Consider the following 18,662-nt stretch of genomic DNA (forward strand, 5'->3'; position numbering starts at 1 on the left):
GAGTGTAAGAGAATATTTTAGATTTGCCTGATTGAGTGCAGCTCCAACAGTACTCAAAAAGCTCAACATGAAAGTAAACTATTTGATCCAAACTGCATCTAACATTTTAAAATTCACTATCTCCACCACTAGCACATGGAGTCAGCTTTGTGTACCACCTACAAGATATATTGTAGCAATTTACCAAGACATTTTGATAGCACCTTCCAAATCCAGTACATTTACTACCCAGAAGAATAAGGCAGGAGATGCTTAGTATCATAACCCCTGTAAGTACTCCTCTAAGCCATACACCAACCTATTCCTTTACTGTTGCTAGGTCAAAATCCTGCAATTCTCTCCCAAAGCCTCTGTGCTTATACTGATATCAAAGGGACCTCAGTGATTCAATATGTTATAAAAACACTTCTTATTTAGAATTTCTTGGAAGTCTTATATTTTGAAGACTTGTGAAGAAAATGATTATTTCACATCTTGTGGAAATACCTGGAGTGTATTTTTTTAAGACAGATAATTGAAAGGTCACTTTGGAGATTGTACTTCTTTAAAAATAAGACTCCCTAAAAATCACATGAATGGTGATACAGCTTCTAATGTAGACACCTAGTGGGGCTGTTTGAACAGCAACTGCATGGAGAATACGAAAGTAATTGAAAGCAAGCAGCATGCAAGGATGAGCTACCCAGCTGATCTTTCCAATTTCTGAAGGAGCACACCTCTTTAATGTTCTGAAAAAAAGTGGTTGGAGGAACTTCTCAATATTGTATTCCCTGAGCAAACTGTGCCTGAGAAACTTCACAAATAAGCAAATGTGATTAGTGATTTGATCACATGTGCCAGAATATCAGAGCACCAGACACCAGAATATTCTGTACATTATCCTTTGCCTTCAAGAGTAACTCATTGGCAATAGTTTTTTTTCAGAAAGGCATTTTCTGTTTTCCTGAAGTGTGTGTGTGTGTGTGTGTTTGGGGACATTTAAAGGGGTAAGCATTTATAATTCAGTATTACTGACCGTGTTAATTTCACCAATAAATTTTGTTTTGATGGTGAGACAGCAATTTTGTTCATTAAGAAAGCTGGTTGATAGATTTTTTTTAAACTTTAAAACCTAATACAGGTAAATTATTTAATTGGCCATTTGAGATTTTAGGTTTTAGATATAAAACTATTGTAACCAATGATTTTAATTAACCATTTTGGTAACTGGTTAAATTACATATATTCCATGTTGTGATCCATTGAGTAGTGGTACAAGACCGACAGTGCACCCATCCAGCCTCAGTGATAACAGTTGACTCATGCAAGGCCAGTTAGGGATCAGCAATAAATGTTGACTATTCCAGTCACACCCTACTAACTTACACATTTCTGTGGCTCAAACTTTGGTTGTAAAAGTTCTTTCTTTTTTTCTGCACAACTGTAAATTGTCATTTTGTTTACACCATAACAGAACAGTAAACTTCATTTTTGTATAATACAACCTGTTAACACCACCAGATCCATTTGAGAAACACACAATAGCTTTTGTTCAAATGCTTTCTTCACTCAACAATAAAACCATATAAAGTGAACAACATTTCTGCTAGGGATATTAGGGATAATATGACTGCAAACATATTCATGATTTTGCCAGATTAAATTAGCATTTATTAGTACAATTCAGGCCCTTGAGACATAATGGTCATTGAAATACTTCTTAAATTGTGATGACGTAGGTAAATGCTGTCATCAATTTGTGCTTGCAGGGCCCCACATATATCATAAATGGCTAGATATCAGGTTTTGATGGTGTTGACTGTGGAGTAAACATTGATCCATTCTTGAAATCAACTCTCCCTGTTCTTCTGCCTGTCATGGAATCTTTTACATGGCTCACACAATAGGATAGGCACGATATTGAATCGAAAAGATGATACCTGAGACAGTGCAGCAGCCTTCAAATGTGCATTGAAGTATCAACCTGCATTATCTGCTCAAATCTATGTAGTGGGACCTAACTCTAATGAATATCTAATTCAAACTACTACAAGGAGCCAAGGCTGATATCTAAACCGAGTCTCCTAATTCTAAGGAGCAGGTTGTTAGGATAAGGCAGAATATGTTATATCCGTCTGGTGGCTTTGTATTTCACAGAATGCACCAGCCAATTTATCAACTGCATCAAGAGACACAATTTGTGTTTGTCCAGATCTCGAAGTGAAATGACCACAACTTGAAAATTCTTTCTTATGACCCTGAATGTGTTGAGTAAAGAGTATTGTGAAAGTCTTTCCATCTTTCTGTTAGACCTCGCAGAAGACATTCAGTGTGTGAGCCCGCCAGAGCTCCAGGGCAAGGATTTGCTGAATCTAGATCTCTCATCCTGCCCAGGAAAGTCCGAAAGATTTCTTCGCTTTGCAAATTCAAATATGTCAAATTCCACGGTCACAGTTGTCACCAACCAGAGTAAGTCAAATGCACAATCTTTGTAAATTACTTCATATTTCTCAAAAATATCTGTATGATGTAGTTAGTTGTGTTCAGATAACCTGATTTTAATATGAGAAAGGTCAGCCACACGGTACAAAAATGTCTGCATTAACGATTTTTTAACCTACCAAGTGCAATATATATTCATCTGCATCTTTACTTCAAGTGGTAATAATATTGACTGAACCTTGATATGCTATGACCCAAAGCATTCCATATTCTCTCTGCAGAAACTTTTCCTAACTTCCCCTTTAATATTTAAATCTTTTTAAAGATTTTTAAGAATGGTCCTGCCATAACATAATGTGTTAAAAATGTTTTAGATACAAAACTATTGTAACCAATAACTTTTTTTATTGGCACTTCTATTTATTTCTCTTCAGAATTCAATGTGTAGACACCATTCTCTTAGGTGCTTTTCAATATTTTGATTTCTTTGTTGATAGTTACTTAGAGTCATACAGATGAACAGACGGAAACAGACCCTTCGGTCCAGCTTGTCCATGCCGACCAGATATGCCAACCCAATCTAGTCCCATCTTCCAGCACCCGGCCCATATCCCTCCAAACCCTTCCTATTCATATACCCATCCAGATGCCTTTTAAATGTTGCAATTCTAATAGCCTCCACAGCTCTGCCAGCCATTCCATTCACATACTACCCTCTAGATGAAAAAGTTGCCTTTTTCATCTAGAGGGTCTTTTCTTAAATCTTTCCCCTCTCACCCTAAACCTATGACCTCTAATTCTGGACTACCCCACACCAGAGAAGAAACTTTGTCTATTTATGAGTTGGAGGTGCCGGTGTTGGACTGGGGTATACAAAGTTAAAAATCATACAACACCAGGTTATCGTCCCACAGGTTTAATTGGAAGCACCAGCTTACGGAGCGGCACTCCTTCATCAGGTGGTTGTTTCCTTGGACTATAACCTGGTATTGTTTGATTTTTAACTTGGTCTATTTATCTTATCCATGCCCCTCATGATTTTATAAACCTCTATAAGGTCACTCCTCAGCCTCCAATGCTCCAGGGAAATCGGCCCTAGCTATTCAACCTCTCCCTATTGATCAAATCCTCCAACCCTGGCAACATCCTTGTAAATCTTTTCTGAATTCTTTCAAGTTGCACAATATCCTTCTGATAGGAAGGAGAACAGAATTGTACACAATATTCAAAAAGTAGCCTAACCAATGTCCTATACAGCCACAACGTGACCTCCCAACTCCTGTACTCAATACTCTGACCAATAAAGGAAAGCATACCAAACGCCTTCTTCACTATCCTATCTACCTGCGACTCCACTTTCAAGGAGCTATGAACCTGCACTCCAAGGTCTCTTTGTTCAGCCTAGGACCTTTTCATTTCGTGTATAGGTCCTGTTAAGATTTGCTTTCCCAAAATGCAGCACTTCACATTTATCTAAATTAAATTCCATTTGCCACATCTCAACCCATTGGCCCATCTGATCAAGATCCCATTGTAATCTGAGGTAACCTTCTTCGCTGTCCACTACACCTCCAATTTTGGTGTCATCTGCAAACTTACTAACTATTCCTCTTGTGCTCACATCCAAATCATTTATATAAATGACAAAAAAAGTGAACCCAGCACCGATCCTTGTGGCACTCCACTGGTCACAGGCCTCCAGTGTGAAAAACAACCCTCCACCATCACCCTCTGTCTTTCACCTTTGAGCCCATTCTGTATCCAAATGGCTAGTTCTCCCTGTATTCCGTGAGATCTAATCTTGCTAACCAATATCCCATGGGGAACCTTGCCGAACACCTGACGTGCATATAGATCATGTCCACCACTCTGCTCTCACCAGTCCTCTTTTTTAACTTCTTCAAAAAATTCAATCAAGTTTTTGAGACATGATTTCCCATGCACAAAGCCATGTTGACCATCCCTAATCAGTCCTTGCCTTTCCAAATACATGTACATCCTGTCCCTCAGAATTCTCTCCAACAACTTGCCCACCATTGACATCAGGCTCACTGGTCAATAATTCCCTGGCTTGTCCTTACCACCCTTCTTAAACAGTGGCACCAGATTAGTTAACCTTCAGTCTCCCGGCACCTCACCTGTGACTATCGATGATACAAATATCTCAGCAAGGGGCCTAGCAATCACTTCCCTTGCTTCCCACAAAGTTCTAGGATACACCTGATCAGGTCATGGAGATTTATGCACTTTTATGTGTTTCAAAACATCCAGCACTTCCTCCTCTGTATTATGCACATTTTTCAAGATGTCACCATCTACTTTGTTTACTGTCTCTGTTCATTCTGAACTGGGTTTTGTGTTTTAAAATCTGCATATATATCTGGTAAATAAAGCCTCATATTACATTTTGTGAAGCAGTTACACAGTTTATTACATAATGCTTTCAGGAGAGTACAATGACATAGTAACATTGAGACCACAGGGGCATAACTTACACTCCGCTAAGATTGGTAAATACTGGGGTGGAGGTGGAGGGAAGGAAATTTTTTAAAAAAAAAGAGATAGGCTTTATTCATAACATTTTTAAAAGTATAAAAGATTTTGGTGACCATTACAGCATGGTCCACTCAATACGATTGTAATGAACTTCATATTTATAAAGTACATTCCATGTCATGTATCTAGTCGAGAGTGTGGTGCTGGAAAAGCACAGCAGATCAGGCAGTCTCCGAGGAGCAGGAGAGTCGACATTTCAGGCATAAGCCTGATGAGGGGCTTATGCATGAAACATCGACTCTCCTGCTCCTCGGATGCTGCTTGATCTGCTGTGCTTTTCCAGCACCACACTCTCGACTCTGATCTCCAGCAACTGCAGTCCTCACTTTGTCCCGTGTCATGTATATAGCCAAAGGGCAAAACATGTCAAATTGGAAGTGCAATAGATATTACATTTTCTCTATATACCTTATTCCAGTCTGAGAGCACCTTAATACATTTCCAATATCCTGCATCTTACTCATCTGGACGTTCTTTCTGTCACAAAAAAAGGGAATATTCAAAAGCTTGAAAAGCATCTCCAGGTAACTTATTCTTAATTTATTGATAGTCTACCTATTTAGGAATTTTGGAATATAATATACGTCAATGTAATGACTCCAGACGGTCACTTATAGAGCTCCAAGAATACAAACTCATGCATGTCTCATGAATGCAGTACTCTCTCATGTTTGTTATATTTTGCCACAAGAGGGACTACAGCATCCTCTATCTATTTCACCACTAGGGAAAACGCATTTTCCTGCAGCTATGAGCAACAACTAATATCAACTTCAATGAAACTAAACCTTAGATCAAATCTATAATAAGCAGATGATCATTCCGCCAGTTACCATTCAAGTACTGAAGGTAAAAATAAGCCCCAGGTTCTTAAGGTTTCGAAATAGGATCTGGCCTGTTCATTTCAAATAATATGAAATATATTGAGCAATCAGTATGACTGTAGTGTAAAGTGCTTGCAACCTTGTGGTCTATCAGTTTTATCTGATGAAATGTTGCAATCACTAACCTCATTGATGATACCTTCAGCAATCTTTCAATTGGTACTTCACATTTACAAATAAATCCGTAGTTTCAGAAGTGAAAGAGGAAGTGAAAGACCACTCACTATTGTAGCTTTTTTTAAATCACTGAATCATTTCCACCCTTGTAGCAATTACCAAAGCAAAGAGGTATCTACGCAAATCATAGATAAAACATTCGCTTGAATGTTGTTTCCAGTTTTGGATGCACAATTTTAGGAAAGTTGTGAAGCCAATCAACACAACACTGAAGATACCTGAGGCATGAAGGTGACAAATTATAACTATTTTTGAAAAAAAGCAAAAGAACAAGATAAGGATACATTATAAATTGTGAAGGATGGGAAGGTAAATGGAGAAAACTCATACCCACAGGTTATGGGTGCGATAAAAAATGACCATTGTCATAATTCCTATAGACAGTAGAAACTTTTTAAAAGAAATTTGAATGGCCAGTTAATAGTTGAAAGGATGGCAAAGCGAGATTGGATATTTTAAGACTTTTATTGGAACAAATAGAATAAACATACTAAATACTATTCTTGTAGGCCACTTATACTTTTCTACTTTTAGCGCAATCAAAAAGCCAACTTCACAATAATACTTTCTCAGTCTTTTAAGTGTAGATTTATTTCTCTCAGAACCAATCCTATGTGATATGGCACATCAAAGGATTTGTGACCATTACCTCTGGAACTTCCTGTTGAGGGTTTTCCTAACCATACACTTTCAGTACAAACTACCTGAATTTTCCAGTTCTGTTTCAAATCCTCATGACTTAGTCTTTTCACTCCAAATGTGAGCACTCACTCACACTCAGTGTGCTGAACCATAGAAACCTTTGCCCCTAGCTGCTGCCTCTTTCCCAGACTTTTCTTCAGCACTGGGGGTGGGTGAAGGGAGAGCTGCAGAGAAAGGGGGAGGTGGGGACTGGGTGGTGAAGTGGGGATAGATGAAGACAGGTAGAATGTATGACCTGGTTGGTCAATGCGAGGTTGGTGGCAGCGAGGAGTGGAAGGGAGGGGGAGAGGCTGGGATGCGAGTCAGGGAATAGGAAGGGAGGTTATTTAAAACTGGAGAACTTAATTTTGAGCCCTCCGGGCTGTAGGCTGCCCAGGCAGAAGATGAGGCGTTGTTCCTCCAATTTGCGGTTTGGTTCATTGTGACAACGGAGGAGGCCAAGGATGATCATGTCGAAAAGGGAGTGGGAGGGAGAATTGAAATGAGCGGTGACTGGGATATCCACTTAGCCCCTGTGTGCCCAGCTGAGATGCTCGGCGAACTGTTCCCTAAGTTTAAGTCCGGTCTCCCCGAAGTAGAGAAGACCACATGGGGAGGAGCACCTGATGCAGTAAACCAAGTTGGAAGAGAGGCAGGTGAACCTCTGTCTCACCTGGAAGGACTGTTTGGGGCCCTGGATGGAGGTGATGGGGGGTGGGGGGGGGGGGAGGGGGGGAAGGTGGTTTTGCTGGCAGGTTTTGCATCTTTTCCAGTTGCAGGGGAAGGTACCTGGGGATTCGGCAGGGTTGGTGGGGAGAGTGCCACAAACCTTGCAGAAGGCAGAGAGGGGTGGGGACGGGAAGATGTTCTTGGTGGCATGGTCTAGTTGAAGTTGGCAGAAGTGTCTAAGGATAATGCAATGGGTGCGGAAACTGTTGGTGTGGTAGGTGAGGACAAGAGGACCCTGTCTTTATTGCATTTGGTGGGCAGGGAGGTTTAGAGCACTGGAACAGAGAATAGAGGTGGTGTTGCAAAGGGCTATCTGGATGACAAAGGAAGGAAAAGCACTTTGTTCAAAATAGGTGGATATCTGAGATGCTCGCGAGAAAAATGTCTCCTTGTCTGAGCAGATGTGGTGGAAGCGGAGGAATTTGGAGAATGGGATGAAGTTCTTGCAGGATATTGGTTGGGAGGAGGTTTGGTCCAGGTAGTTATGGGAGTCTGTAGGTTTGTAGTAAATGTCTGTCTAGACAGCCATCTGCTGCACCGAATCTACTCCCCATTCCACTGTTCTAAACCACCCCCCACCAAACACAATAAAGACAGAGTCCTCACCTATCTCCCCTAGCAATCTCTGCTTCCAACGCATCATCCTTAAACACTTCTGCCAACTCCAACTAGACCCCACCACCAAGAACAGTTTCCCCTTCCCACCCATCTCTGCCTTCCGCGAGGATTGTTCCCTTCGCCATTCCTTGGTTTGCACCACTCTCCCAAGCAACCCATCCCTGAACCCTAACCCCCCCCCCCCTCCCCCAGGTACCTTCCAATTATGAAGACCTTTCACCTTATTTTTTGAAATAAAAAACAAGCACAGACTCCCCTGGGCTTGTTGTCACGCAGACTTCAGAATCCTTTCGTTTCACCTTCACTTAAAGGCATAATCATGAACCATAACAATCTTATAAACCCCATATTTATAACACAATAAATTTAGAATCTTTACTAAAAGAATGAAAGGAGAAGTTAAGAACATACCTTTATGCAGGAGTTAATAAAGACATTGACACTCCCTTTCTAGAAATAATGATGGAGAAATTTATGATGATTTTACAAGGGAAGTAAATGAGTATTTGAAGGATGGGGCAAAACAAATTGAATTTTCAGAGAGCAGTATTAGGCTGCAATAAAATCGCCTGTCTGATGTGCAATTCTGTTTTTTTTTGTAATTCCCTCCCCACCCTGTTCAGCCTTTCTTCCACAGTGTCCATGCTGACTGTGACTTTGGGCATATTGCAATGCCGTTTCACTACACTCAGTTTTAAGATGGACTTGCTGACCACTATGACCAACACCAGTGTTTCCTCGATGACTAATCGGTGTGACCCTAGTTTCATGCACTAGACTTTGTGTGGCACTCTGACTGAAAATGAGCAGGGTTCCAGTTAGTGTTGAGCATGGCAGAAGACCTGAATGGAGACGTGGGGGAAGGGGAACCTACAGGCATGGAACGGAGTGTGGGAAGGGTTTCAGTCGCAGTAGCAGAGGTGAAATGAGTTGAATGTGTCCTTCACATCTTCCTCATTACCCTTTCTCTTCAGCAGCCCCCTCAACTTGCCCTCACCCCACTGATACGCTGCATCTCCTCATTCCTTTCTCAAGCCATCTCCTTCAATTTCCCCTGTGGGACAGTTGATGAAGAGCTGAGCAGAATGAACACCCACCCTTTCACACACCCTCTCAAACAGTGAGCAAAATAAAAAACAAAAGAACTGTGGATGTTGGAAGTCAGAAACAAAAACTGAAATTGCTGGAAAAGCTCAGCAGGTCTCGTAGCATCTGAGGACAGAAATCAGAGTTAATGTTTTGGCAGACAGTGAACAATCAATTAGGCCACACCCTCCAGAGGTAAAATGTGAATATTTTGAAAAGTCCACTCAGGGATCAGAGCTGGTGACAGCAAACTCTTATCTCAAGACCCTACTGTTTTGGAAGCCCTGACATCCACACACTTTTTGGGACTTGGGTCTATTACATCAGGATAGATCATTAAATAGTCTCCATGCTCTATTTGCAATTCCTGTTCTGATATGCGAGGTGATAGACTAGGCAGGAGAACTTGAGATAATTCTTTTAACGTTATTGAGTAGTATGTTAAAATGTCTTCTGTCATGATGTGCTTCACATTTTACTGAACACTCTGGATGGATCAGATTGTTTGAGGGTAAAAATACAAGGTTGAAATACTGTATAGGCAGAGTTAGACTAATAAGAACACTATCTGCTGCACTGCACTTTCTATTTTGATTAAGGAAGGCCCAATATTTTTGCTAGCTACCCTCCTAATCTGATAAATTATTTGGGAGTGTGTAAAGCACCATGAGATAAGGCACCAATTAGTGAAAGTATGTCCTTTGACTGCCGTTACATGCTGTGAGTTGTCCTTGCCAAAACACCTCTGCAGTTGCTGCCAACACAATGCAGTCCATAGAAATTTGCCTTAACTATTTAATAGTTAATTTACTTATTCATTGAAATCAACACTTTGCTCATGCTTTTCTTTACAGAATCCCCTAATGATCTCGAGGCAAATTTGAGCGTGAGTTAGTGATTTCAATAATAGCTCAGGCTTTCTCCCACTATTTTTTAAAATGTGTACTTACAAGAAAGTAAGCATTTTCTATAATCAGAACAAAATCTCCTATGAAGCAAAATCTGACTGTTGAGAATCCCTGGGCTAGGACTAATAGTTATATCTTAAGTCCACATTGCTTGCTAAGTAGAATAAACTTGTTGCCTTTCAAGTACTCAAAATAAAATATTGTCCAACCACTCCAAAGTCAGCCATACTAACATCTGGAGACTTCAGGTTAAACATGGACAAGGAAACCTCCTGCTGATTACCATGTACTGTCCTCCCTCAGGTGATGTATTGATACTCCTCTTTGTTGAACAACACTTGGAGGAAGCACTGAGGATGGCAGGAACACAAAACATACTCTGGATGGGAGATTTCATTGTCCACCACACAGAGTAGCTTGGTAACAGTACTATTGTACAAGCTGGTCGGGTCCTAAAGGACATATTTGCTGGACTGGGTCTGCATCAGGTGGTGAGGGAACTAACATGAGGGAAAAACATGCTTGATCTCATCATTACCAATCTGTCAGTTGCAAATACATCTATCCATGACAGTATCAGTAAGTGTGACCACCGCACAGTCCTTCAGCAGCAGCATTGTACTCCAGCACAATCTATAACCTCATGACCCAGCATGTCCCCCACTCAACCTATACCATCAAGCCAGGGAATCAACCCAAACAGGACTACTTGCATGCCAGACAACATAAGCAGCAAAAGATAGACAAGCGATTTCATGACCAGCATATCAGATCAACGCTCTGCAAAAGCTATGGGCCCTAAAAACATTCCAGCCATAGTACTAAAGACTTGTGCTCCAGAACTTGCCATTCCCCAACACTAGCTTTTCCAGTGTAGTTACAAAATTGGCATTGACCCAACAATGTGGAAAATGCCCACATATGTCCTGTACACAAATCTAACCCGGCCAATTGCAGCCCCCACCAGTCATTTCTCGATGATTAGTGAAGTGATGGAAGGTGACATTAACAGTACTATCAAACAGTACCTGATCAACAATAAACTGCTTGGTGATGCCGAGTTTGGGTTCCACCAGGGCCACTCAGCTCCTGACCTAATTACCTTGGATCAAAGATAGACAAAAGAATTGAATTTCAGAGGTGAGGTGAGGTGAGAATGACAGCCCTTGGCATCAAAGCCACATTCGATCAAATGTGGCATCAAGAAGCTCTCGCAAAACTGGGATCAAGGGGTATCAGGAGGCAAACTCGACACTGGGAGGTTGGAGTCATATCTGGCAGATAGGAAGATGATTGTGATTGTTGGAGGTCAGTCATCTCAGCTCTAGGACAATTCTACAGAACTTCCTCGGGGTAATGTCCATGGCCCATGTGACAATGCAGCTCCTTTAACAAAGTTATGTTAACCTCGATTTTCTTTTTCAAAAGAGGTTGCAAAAGGCAGAGGTTCTGATTTGTCTAAGGTTTGGGGTCTTTGCTAATGGCTTACAGATAATGCCCAAGGCAACAATCAGGGAAAAGACTTTTAGATTTTTTAAAAAACATTTGTATGATGAATTAGAATGGTCAGTTCTCCCAGTTCAGGGAGTTTTCTAGTTTGGTTTAGTTTAGGAGTTAGAAAGTGCTGGGGACAGAGAAGCAGCTCCAGTGAAAAAGAGGTCCCACGCTTCAGAAAATGATCCCTGGATGATCCTCTCTCTCTAATATCTCTCCTCAAGAACCTGGGTTTGAACTTATCTTTTTTGCCAAGTGGTTTGACTCAGGTTAAAATCATTAATTACTTTTTATTGACAATAAAATAATAACATGGGAAGATTCAATCATCTAATATATTGCTGGTGGCACAAGAAAACAAAAAGGAGAGAGCTATTTAGTCGGAGAAAAAATATCCTTTTTGTGTATGCTTTCTCTATATAGCTTAATAATCTGTGAAGATTTGAGATGAACCATTTTCCCAGATTCCAAGTGCTGGGATTATGTCGAGATAATAGGAAGTTTCCACTAACACACAAGGCACAATTGGCATTAAGACTGAACTAACTGAAAAGTGGTCAAAATATTTGCTGTTGTTTTTCTTGTAGTTTGTGATTAAAAGTTCTTCCCTGTTTAGTAGGGGAAGGCATGAAGCTATTGAGAGCAATAAATCAGTGTTCTCAGCTATTCATAGTTTCATCATATTTGATGACAAATGTTGTATTCAGGTCCAGATACATAGAGTCATAGAGTCATAGAGATGTACAGCATGGAAACAGACCCTTCGGTCCAACCCGTCCATGCCAACCAGATATCCCAACCCTGTCTAGTCCCACCTGCCAGCATCCGGCTCATAATCCCACCAAACCCTTCCTATTCATATACTCATCCAAATGCCTCTTAAATGTTGCAATTGTACCAGCCTCCACCACATCCTCTGGCAGCTCATTCCATACACGTACCACCTTCTGTGTGAAAAAGTTGCCCCTTAGATCTCTTTTATATCTTTCCCCTCTCACCCTAAACCTATGCCCTCCAGTTCTGGAGTCCCTGACTCCAGGGAAGAGACCTTGTCTATTTACCCTATCCATGCCCCTCATAATTTTGTAAACCTCTATAAGGTCACCCCTCAGCCTTCGACGCTCCAGGGAAAACAGCCCCAGCCCGTTCAGCCTCTCCCTATAGCTCAAATCCTCCAATCCTGGAAACATCTTTGTAAATCTTTTCCTAACCCTTTCAAGTTTCACAACATCTTTCCGATAGGAAGGAGACCAGAATTGCACACAATATTCCAAAAGTGGCCTTACCAATGTCCTGTACAGCCGCAACATAACCTCCCAACTCCTGTACTCAATACTCTGACCAATAAAGGAAAGCATACCAAACGCCTTCTATCCACCTCCATAACCAGCGTTCCTCAAACATTCCAGAAGATTCCCCCGGCCTCTGGAACTGCTCGGACATCATTAGCCATGCGGCTGGTACAGCCACCAACCCCACGCTGATTGATGACATCACTTCCACCCCCATCATGGCCGCTTCCACAGCCACTTACACCCCTCATAATTCCTCATGCACCACACGTGACATCACTTCCCCCCCTCACATTCATCGCTGATGTCACACGCTCAGTGACTTCGCCCCCACCAACGCCACTCATCTGCATTGTGCTGACATGCCTCCTACAGATCCCACTATCACCATCCCTGCCCCCCAGAACCCTGAGGGGAACACCACCCCTGCTCTTGACTCTACCCCTATTCCCCCACCACCACACCAACTTCAATTACAGGCTGTGCACCCACTCCCAGCTCCACACCCACACCAGTCCCTAGCTCCCAGCCCTGCCGAGTTTTCACGTTCCCTCCAGACCTCCCCCTCACTGAGGATGAATGATCAGTCCTCAGCAAAGGACTCACCTTCATCCCCCGCCGCCCATGCATCAATGAATTTAATACACACCGTGACGCGAACACTTCTTCCGCTGCCTCTGCCTCCGAGCTTACTTTCACAATCAGGACTCCCGCCCACCTTCCGAGGACTCCTTCGCCCGCCTCCAACACAATCCATCCACCTGGACACCCTGTGCTGGCCTATTACCCGCCCTCGACCTCTTCATTTCCAACTGCCGCCGGGACATTAACCACCTCAACCTGTCTACCCCCTCCCCCACTCCAACCTCTGACCCTCACAACGCGCAGCCCTCCAATCCCTCTGCTCCAATCCTGACCTCACCATCAAATCAGCAGATAAAGTGGGTGCAGTGGTAGTCTGGCGCACTGACCTCTACACCGCTGAAACCAGACACCAACTCGAGGACACCTCCTCCTACCACCCCCTCGACCATGACCCCACTCCCCATCACCAAACCATCATCTCCCAGACCATACAGAACCTCATCACCTCAGGAGATCTCCCACCCACAGCTTCCAACCTCATAGTCCGGGAACCCCTCACTGCCCGGTTCTACCTCCTTCCCAAGATCCACAAGCCTGACTACCCTGGCCGGCCTTTTGTCTCAGCATGCTTCTGCCCCACAAAACTCATTTCTATCTACCTCGACACTGTCCTATCCCCCCTAGTCCAGGAACTCCCCAAGTACGTTCGAGAAATTACCCATGGCCTCCACCTCCTCCAAGACTTCCATTTCCCCGGCCACCAACGCATCATCTTCACCATGGATATCCAATCCCTCTACACCTCCATCCGTCATGACCAGGGCCTCCAAGCCCTTCCTCTCCCAACGTCCCCAACAGTACCCTTCCACCGATGCTCTCATTCGTTTGGCCGAACTGGTCCTCCCCCTTAACAATTTCTCCTTCGAATCCTCCGACATTCTCCAGACCAAAGGTAGCCATGGGCACTTGCATGGGCCCCAGCTATACCTGTCTCTTTGTTGGCTACGTAGAACAGTCTATCATCCGTAATTACACCGGCACCATTCCCCACCTCTTCCTCCACGACATTAATGACCGCATTGGTGCCACCTCATACTCCCATGAGCAATTCATCAACTTCACCAACGCATTCTACCCTGATCTTAAATTTACCTGGACTATCTCTGACACCTTCCTGGACCTCTCCATCTCCATTAGTGATGACCGACTTGACACCGACATATTTTGCAAACCCACCAACTCCCACAGCTACCTGGATTATACCTCTTCCCACCTTATCTCCTGCAAAAATGCCATCCCCTATTCTCAATTCCTCCGCCTCCGCTGCATCTGCTCCCAGGAGGACTAGTTCCACCACAGAACACACCAGATGGCCCCCTTCTTTACAGACCACAATTTCCCTTCCCACATGGTTAAAGATGCCCTCCAATGCATCTCATCCACATCATGCACCTCCACCCTCAGACCCCACCCCTCCAACCGTAACAAGGACAGAACCCCCCTGGTGCTCACCTTCCACCCTACCAACCTTCGCATAAACCAAATCATCTGCCGACATTTCCGCCACCTCCAAACAGACCCCACCAGCAGGGATATATTTCCCTCCCCACCCCTTTCCGCCTTCCGTAAAGACCGTTCCCTCCGTGACTACCTGGTCAGGTCCACGCCCCCCTACAATCCACCCTCCCATCTTGGCACCTTCCCCTGCCACCGCAGGAATTGCAAAACCTGCGCTCATACCTCCTCCCTCACCTCCATCCAAGGCCCTAAAGCAGCCTTCCACATCCATCAAAGTTTTACCTGCACATCCACCAATATCATTTATTGTATCCATTGCTCCCGATGCGGACTCCTCTACATTGGGGAGACTGCACGCCTCCTAGCAGAGCGCTTTAGGGAACATCTCTGGGACACCTGCACCAATCAACCACACTGCCCCGTGGCCCAACATTTCAACTCCCCCTCCCACTCTGCCGAGGGCATGGAGGTCCTGGGCCTCTTTCACCGCCGCTTCCTCACCACGTGAAGCCTGGAGGAAGAACGCCTCATCTTCCGCCTTGGAACACTTCAACCCCAGGGCATCAATGTGAACTTCAACAGTTTCCTCATTTCCCTTTCCCCCACCTCACCCCAGTTCCAAATTTCCAGCTCAGCACTATCCCCATGACTTGTCCGACCTGCCTATCTTCTTTTCCACCTATCCACTCCACCCTCCTCTCTGACCTATCACCTTCATCCCCACCACCACTCACCTATTGTACTCTGTGCTACTTTCTCCCCACCCTTCTCTCATTTATCTCTCCACCCTTCAGGCACTCTGACTGTATTCCTGATGAAGGGCTTTTGCCCGAAACGTCGATTTTACTGCTCTTCGGATGCTGCCTGAACTGCTGTGCTTTTCCAACACCACTAATCCAGAATCTGGTTTCCAGTATCTGCAGTCATTGTTTTTGCCTTCTTCATTATCCTATCTACCTGTGACTCCAATCTCAAGGAGCTATGAACCTGCACTCCAAAGTCTCTTTGTTCAGCAACACTCCCTAGGACCTTACCATTAAGTGTATAAGTCCTGCTAAGGTTTGCTTTCCCAAAATGCGGCACTTCACATTTATCTGAATTAAACTCCATCTGCCACTTCTCAGCCCATTGGCCCATCTAGTCAAGAACCTGTTGTAATCTGATGTAACCCTCTTCGCTGTCTTCTACACCTCCAATTTTGATGTCATCTGCAAATTTACTAACTGTACCTCTTATGTTCACAACCAAATCATTTATGTAAATGACAAAAATGCATCATGTACAGATTTTCATATTATAGTCAGTGGTGTTGTACTCAATGTTAATACGTATATTCTTCTGTACAGCTTTCATGCTAAACTAAGACAAACGTTTCTTCAAAGTCAACATATGAACATGGATTGGTGTGCATGTAGTTTAATATTTTATTAACATTACTTTATTGAAACTTCCAGCTTCAGGTGCCCCACAAACAGAAGGCGGCAAGGAGTGGTACTATCTTGTCGGGGTTTTGGTCATTGCTATCGCCTTCTCAGCCTTGATTGCAATCGGTGCAAAATTTAAACTCTTTCACAAATACCTCACCAGCTACAGTCACCAGCTTCTACCAGAGCATGACGCCATCAGCCAAGACCACGACACATTTAGTGCGAATATGCCACGCAGTAATGAGATGGAGAACATCAGAGAGAGAACGACGTATCCTCATGGTCTAGATGAAGATGATGGATACATTGAGGACAATTACATTCAAACAGAAGTGAAAGCTGAAGATGAACCGGATATACATGTTTCCATTTAAGAGGAACATTCAACAGGCCGCCACCTCAAACTCTATCAAACTGCTCTGTTATTCAGGGTATGCACTATTTTAAGAAAGGCCAACTTATTTCTAACGAGACTCCCAAGTCTTATCTCTCTCTTCATTACATGTGATAGCCAAAGGTTATTTCTGAATGTCATTGGAAATGTTCTCTTTACAGTTCATAAGAAAAACAAATGTAAATGTTGGACTTAGGAAGAAAAATAGAAAATTCAGCAAACTGGCAACAGATTCATCAGCATCGCAATGATGGAAAGGTCAAGTTAACACTCTCATGACCAAAATAACCCTTTGCTTTAACTTGTCCATATATTCAAAATGATGCAATGCCTGTACACACTCCTCTCCCCAGAGAATTGGTCAGAGATCCAAACTCTTCCATGTTAAATAGGAATTCAAAAATACTCCCTCTAATTGAGACATATATTAGTTGCTGAAGACCTCTATATGATGAGGAGAGCGAGAACTGCACAATTGGATGACTGCACTTTTGAACGGAAGGCAAAATTGTGAGATTTATCTTCGAGGGAAAATACGGAAGTGTAGCAATATAACATTGAAATAGTGTGGAAAGTACCAATAGTGAAGAGAATAAAAGACCAAAATGTGTGTCTGCTAAAGTATGAGGTGTGAGACATGAAACTAGGGAAAGGGAAAAGAAATTGTAATAATATACTTAATCCAATCATAGAGGAGAAAGTGAGGTCTGCAGATGCTGGAGATCAGAGCCGAAAATGTGTTGCTGGAAAAGCGCAGCAGGTCAGGCAGCATCCAAGGAACAGGAGATTCGACGTTTCGGGCATAAGCCCTTCTTCAGGAATCTTTCAGGAACCATTCCTGAAGAAGGGCTTCTGCCCGAAATGTCGAATCTCCTGTTCCTTGGATGCTGCCTGACCTGCTGCGCTTTTCCAGCAACACATTTTCAGCTTAATCCAATCATAGCCAAAGTGTCTCAATATATTGCTTATCTTCCATATCCTGGTCATATTGAGAGGCCTGGATAGAGTGCATGTGAAGAAAGTGTTTCCACTAGCAGGAGAGACTAGGACCTGGGGGACGCAGCCTCATACTGAAGGGATGACCTGCTAGAATTAAGATGAGGAGGTGTTTCTTCAGTCAGAGGGTAGTGAATCCGTGGAACTCATTGCTGCAGAAGTCTGTTCAAGGTCAGGTCATTGAGTGACTTAAGACATAGATAGATAGATTCTTGATTAGTAAGGGCATCAAGGGTTACAGGGAGAAGGCAGCAGAATGGGTTTGAGAAACATATCAGCAGATTGAATGGCAGAGTGGAGTCGATGGGCTGAATGACCTCTTTCTGCTCCTATATCTTATAGTGTTTTGGTCTTCCAAGACCAAAACTATTACACCTCAAATTCCACAGTGGTCTCTTCCTTCTCCCCTTCTTATCCGCAAGCTGTTGCTTGGTGAGATTGTCTGAAGATTACACTTCCCTTCATCCTTCAGTTGGAGGCTGGTTAAGGAATTTCATACCTAAGCCTCTATGTTAAAGTTACTTAATTCCAAATGGCGTTTTTGTTGTTGCTGTAAGAATAAAATGTGGTTGCCCTAACTGAAATTCGTCTTTGCCCACGGCTGAACAGGGAACTGAACAAAAGAGATAAAGAATATGTGGGGATCTACAGAGAAGGTGTCAACATTATGCAGGAAAGAATATTGTAAGTAAAATGGAGGCAAAATTTTTTAAAAATTCAAGACTGTTTTCTGCGACATCATACAGTTAAGTATACAATGTTGAATACTCCTGATTAATGATTCGGAACTGGTTAGCAACAGGAAGAATGGAAAAATGCAGATTAAAAAGAAGTTTCTATTTTTCATAGAAGCTAAATGAATACCTTAAATGTAAAAAAAAAGTGAATTCAGGAGA

The 18,662-nt window shown here is 42.9% G+C and overlaps 1 protein-coding gene across 1 annotated transcript in view; it reads left to right on the plus strand.

Annotated features, from left to right (window-relative positions):
• LOC132818814 (SLIT and NTRK-like protein 1) overlaps nucleotides 1-17,524 on the plus strand; it is a 53,899-nt gene extending 36,375 nt beyond the window's left edge. Inside the window, exons 4-5 of the mRNA XM_060829915.1 lie at nucleotides 2,290-2,448; nucleotides 16,404-17,524. Coding sequence (XP_060685898.1) covers nucleotides 2,290-2,448; nucleotides 16,404-16,750 — 506 coding nt within the window. The 3' untranslated portion in view covers nucleotides 16,751-17,524. The remainder of the gene's footprint in view (nucleotides 1-2,289; nucleotides 2,449-16,403) is intronic.
• The last annotated feature ends 1,138 nt before the right edge of the window (nucleotides 17,525-18,662 follow it).

Source organism: Hemiscyllium ocellatum, chromosome 9, assembly GCF_020745735.1.
Source record: "Hemiscyllium ocellatum isolate sHemOce1 chromosome 9, sHemOce1.pat.X.cur, whole genome shotgun sequence".
NCBI lineage: Eukaryota > Metazoa > Chordata > Chondrichthyes > Orectolobiformes > Hemiscylliidae > Hemiscyllium > Hemiscyllium ocellatum.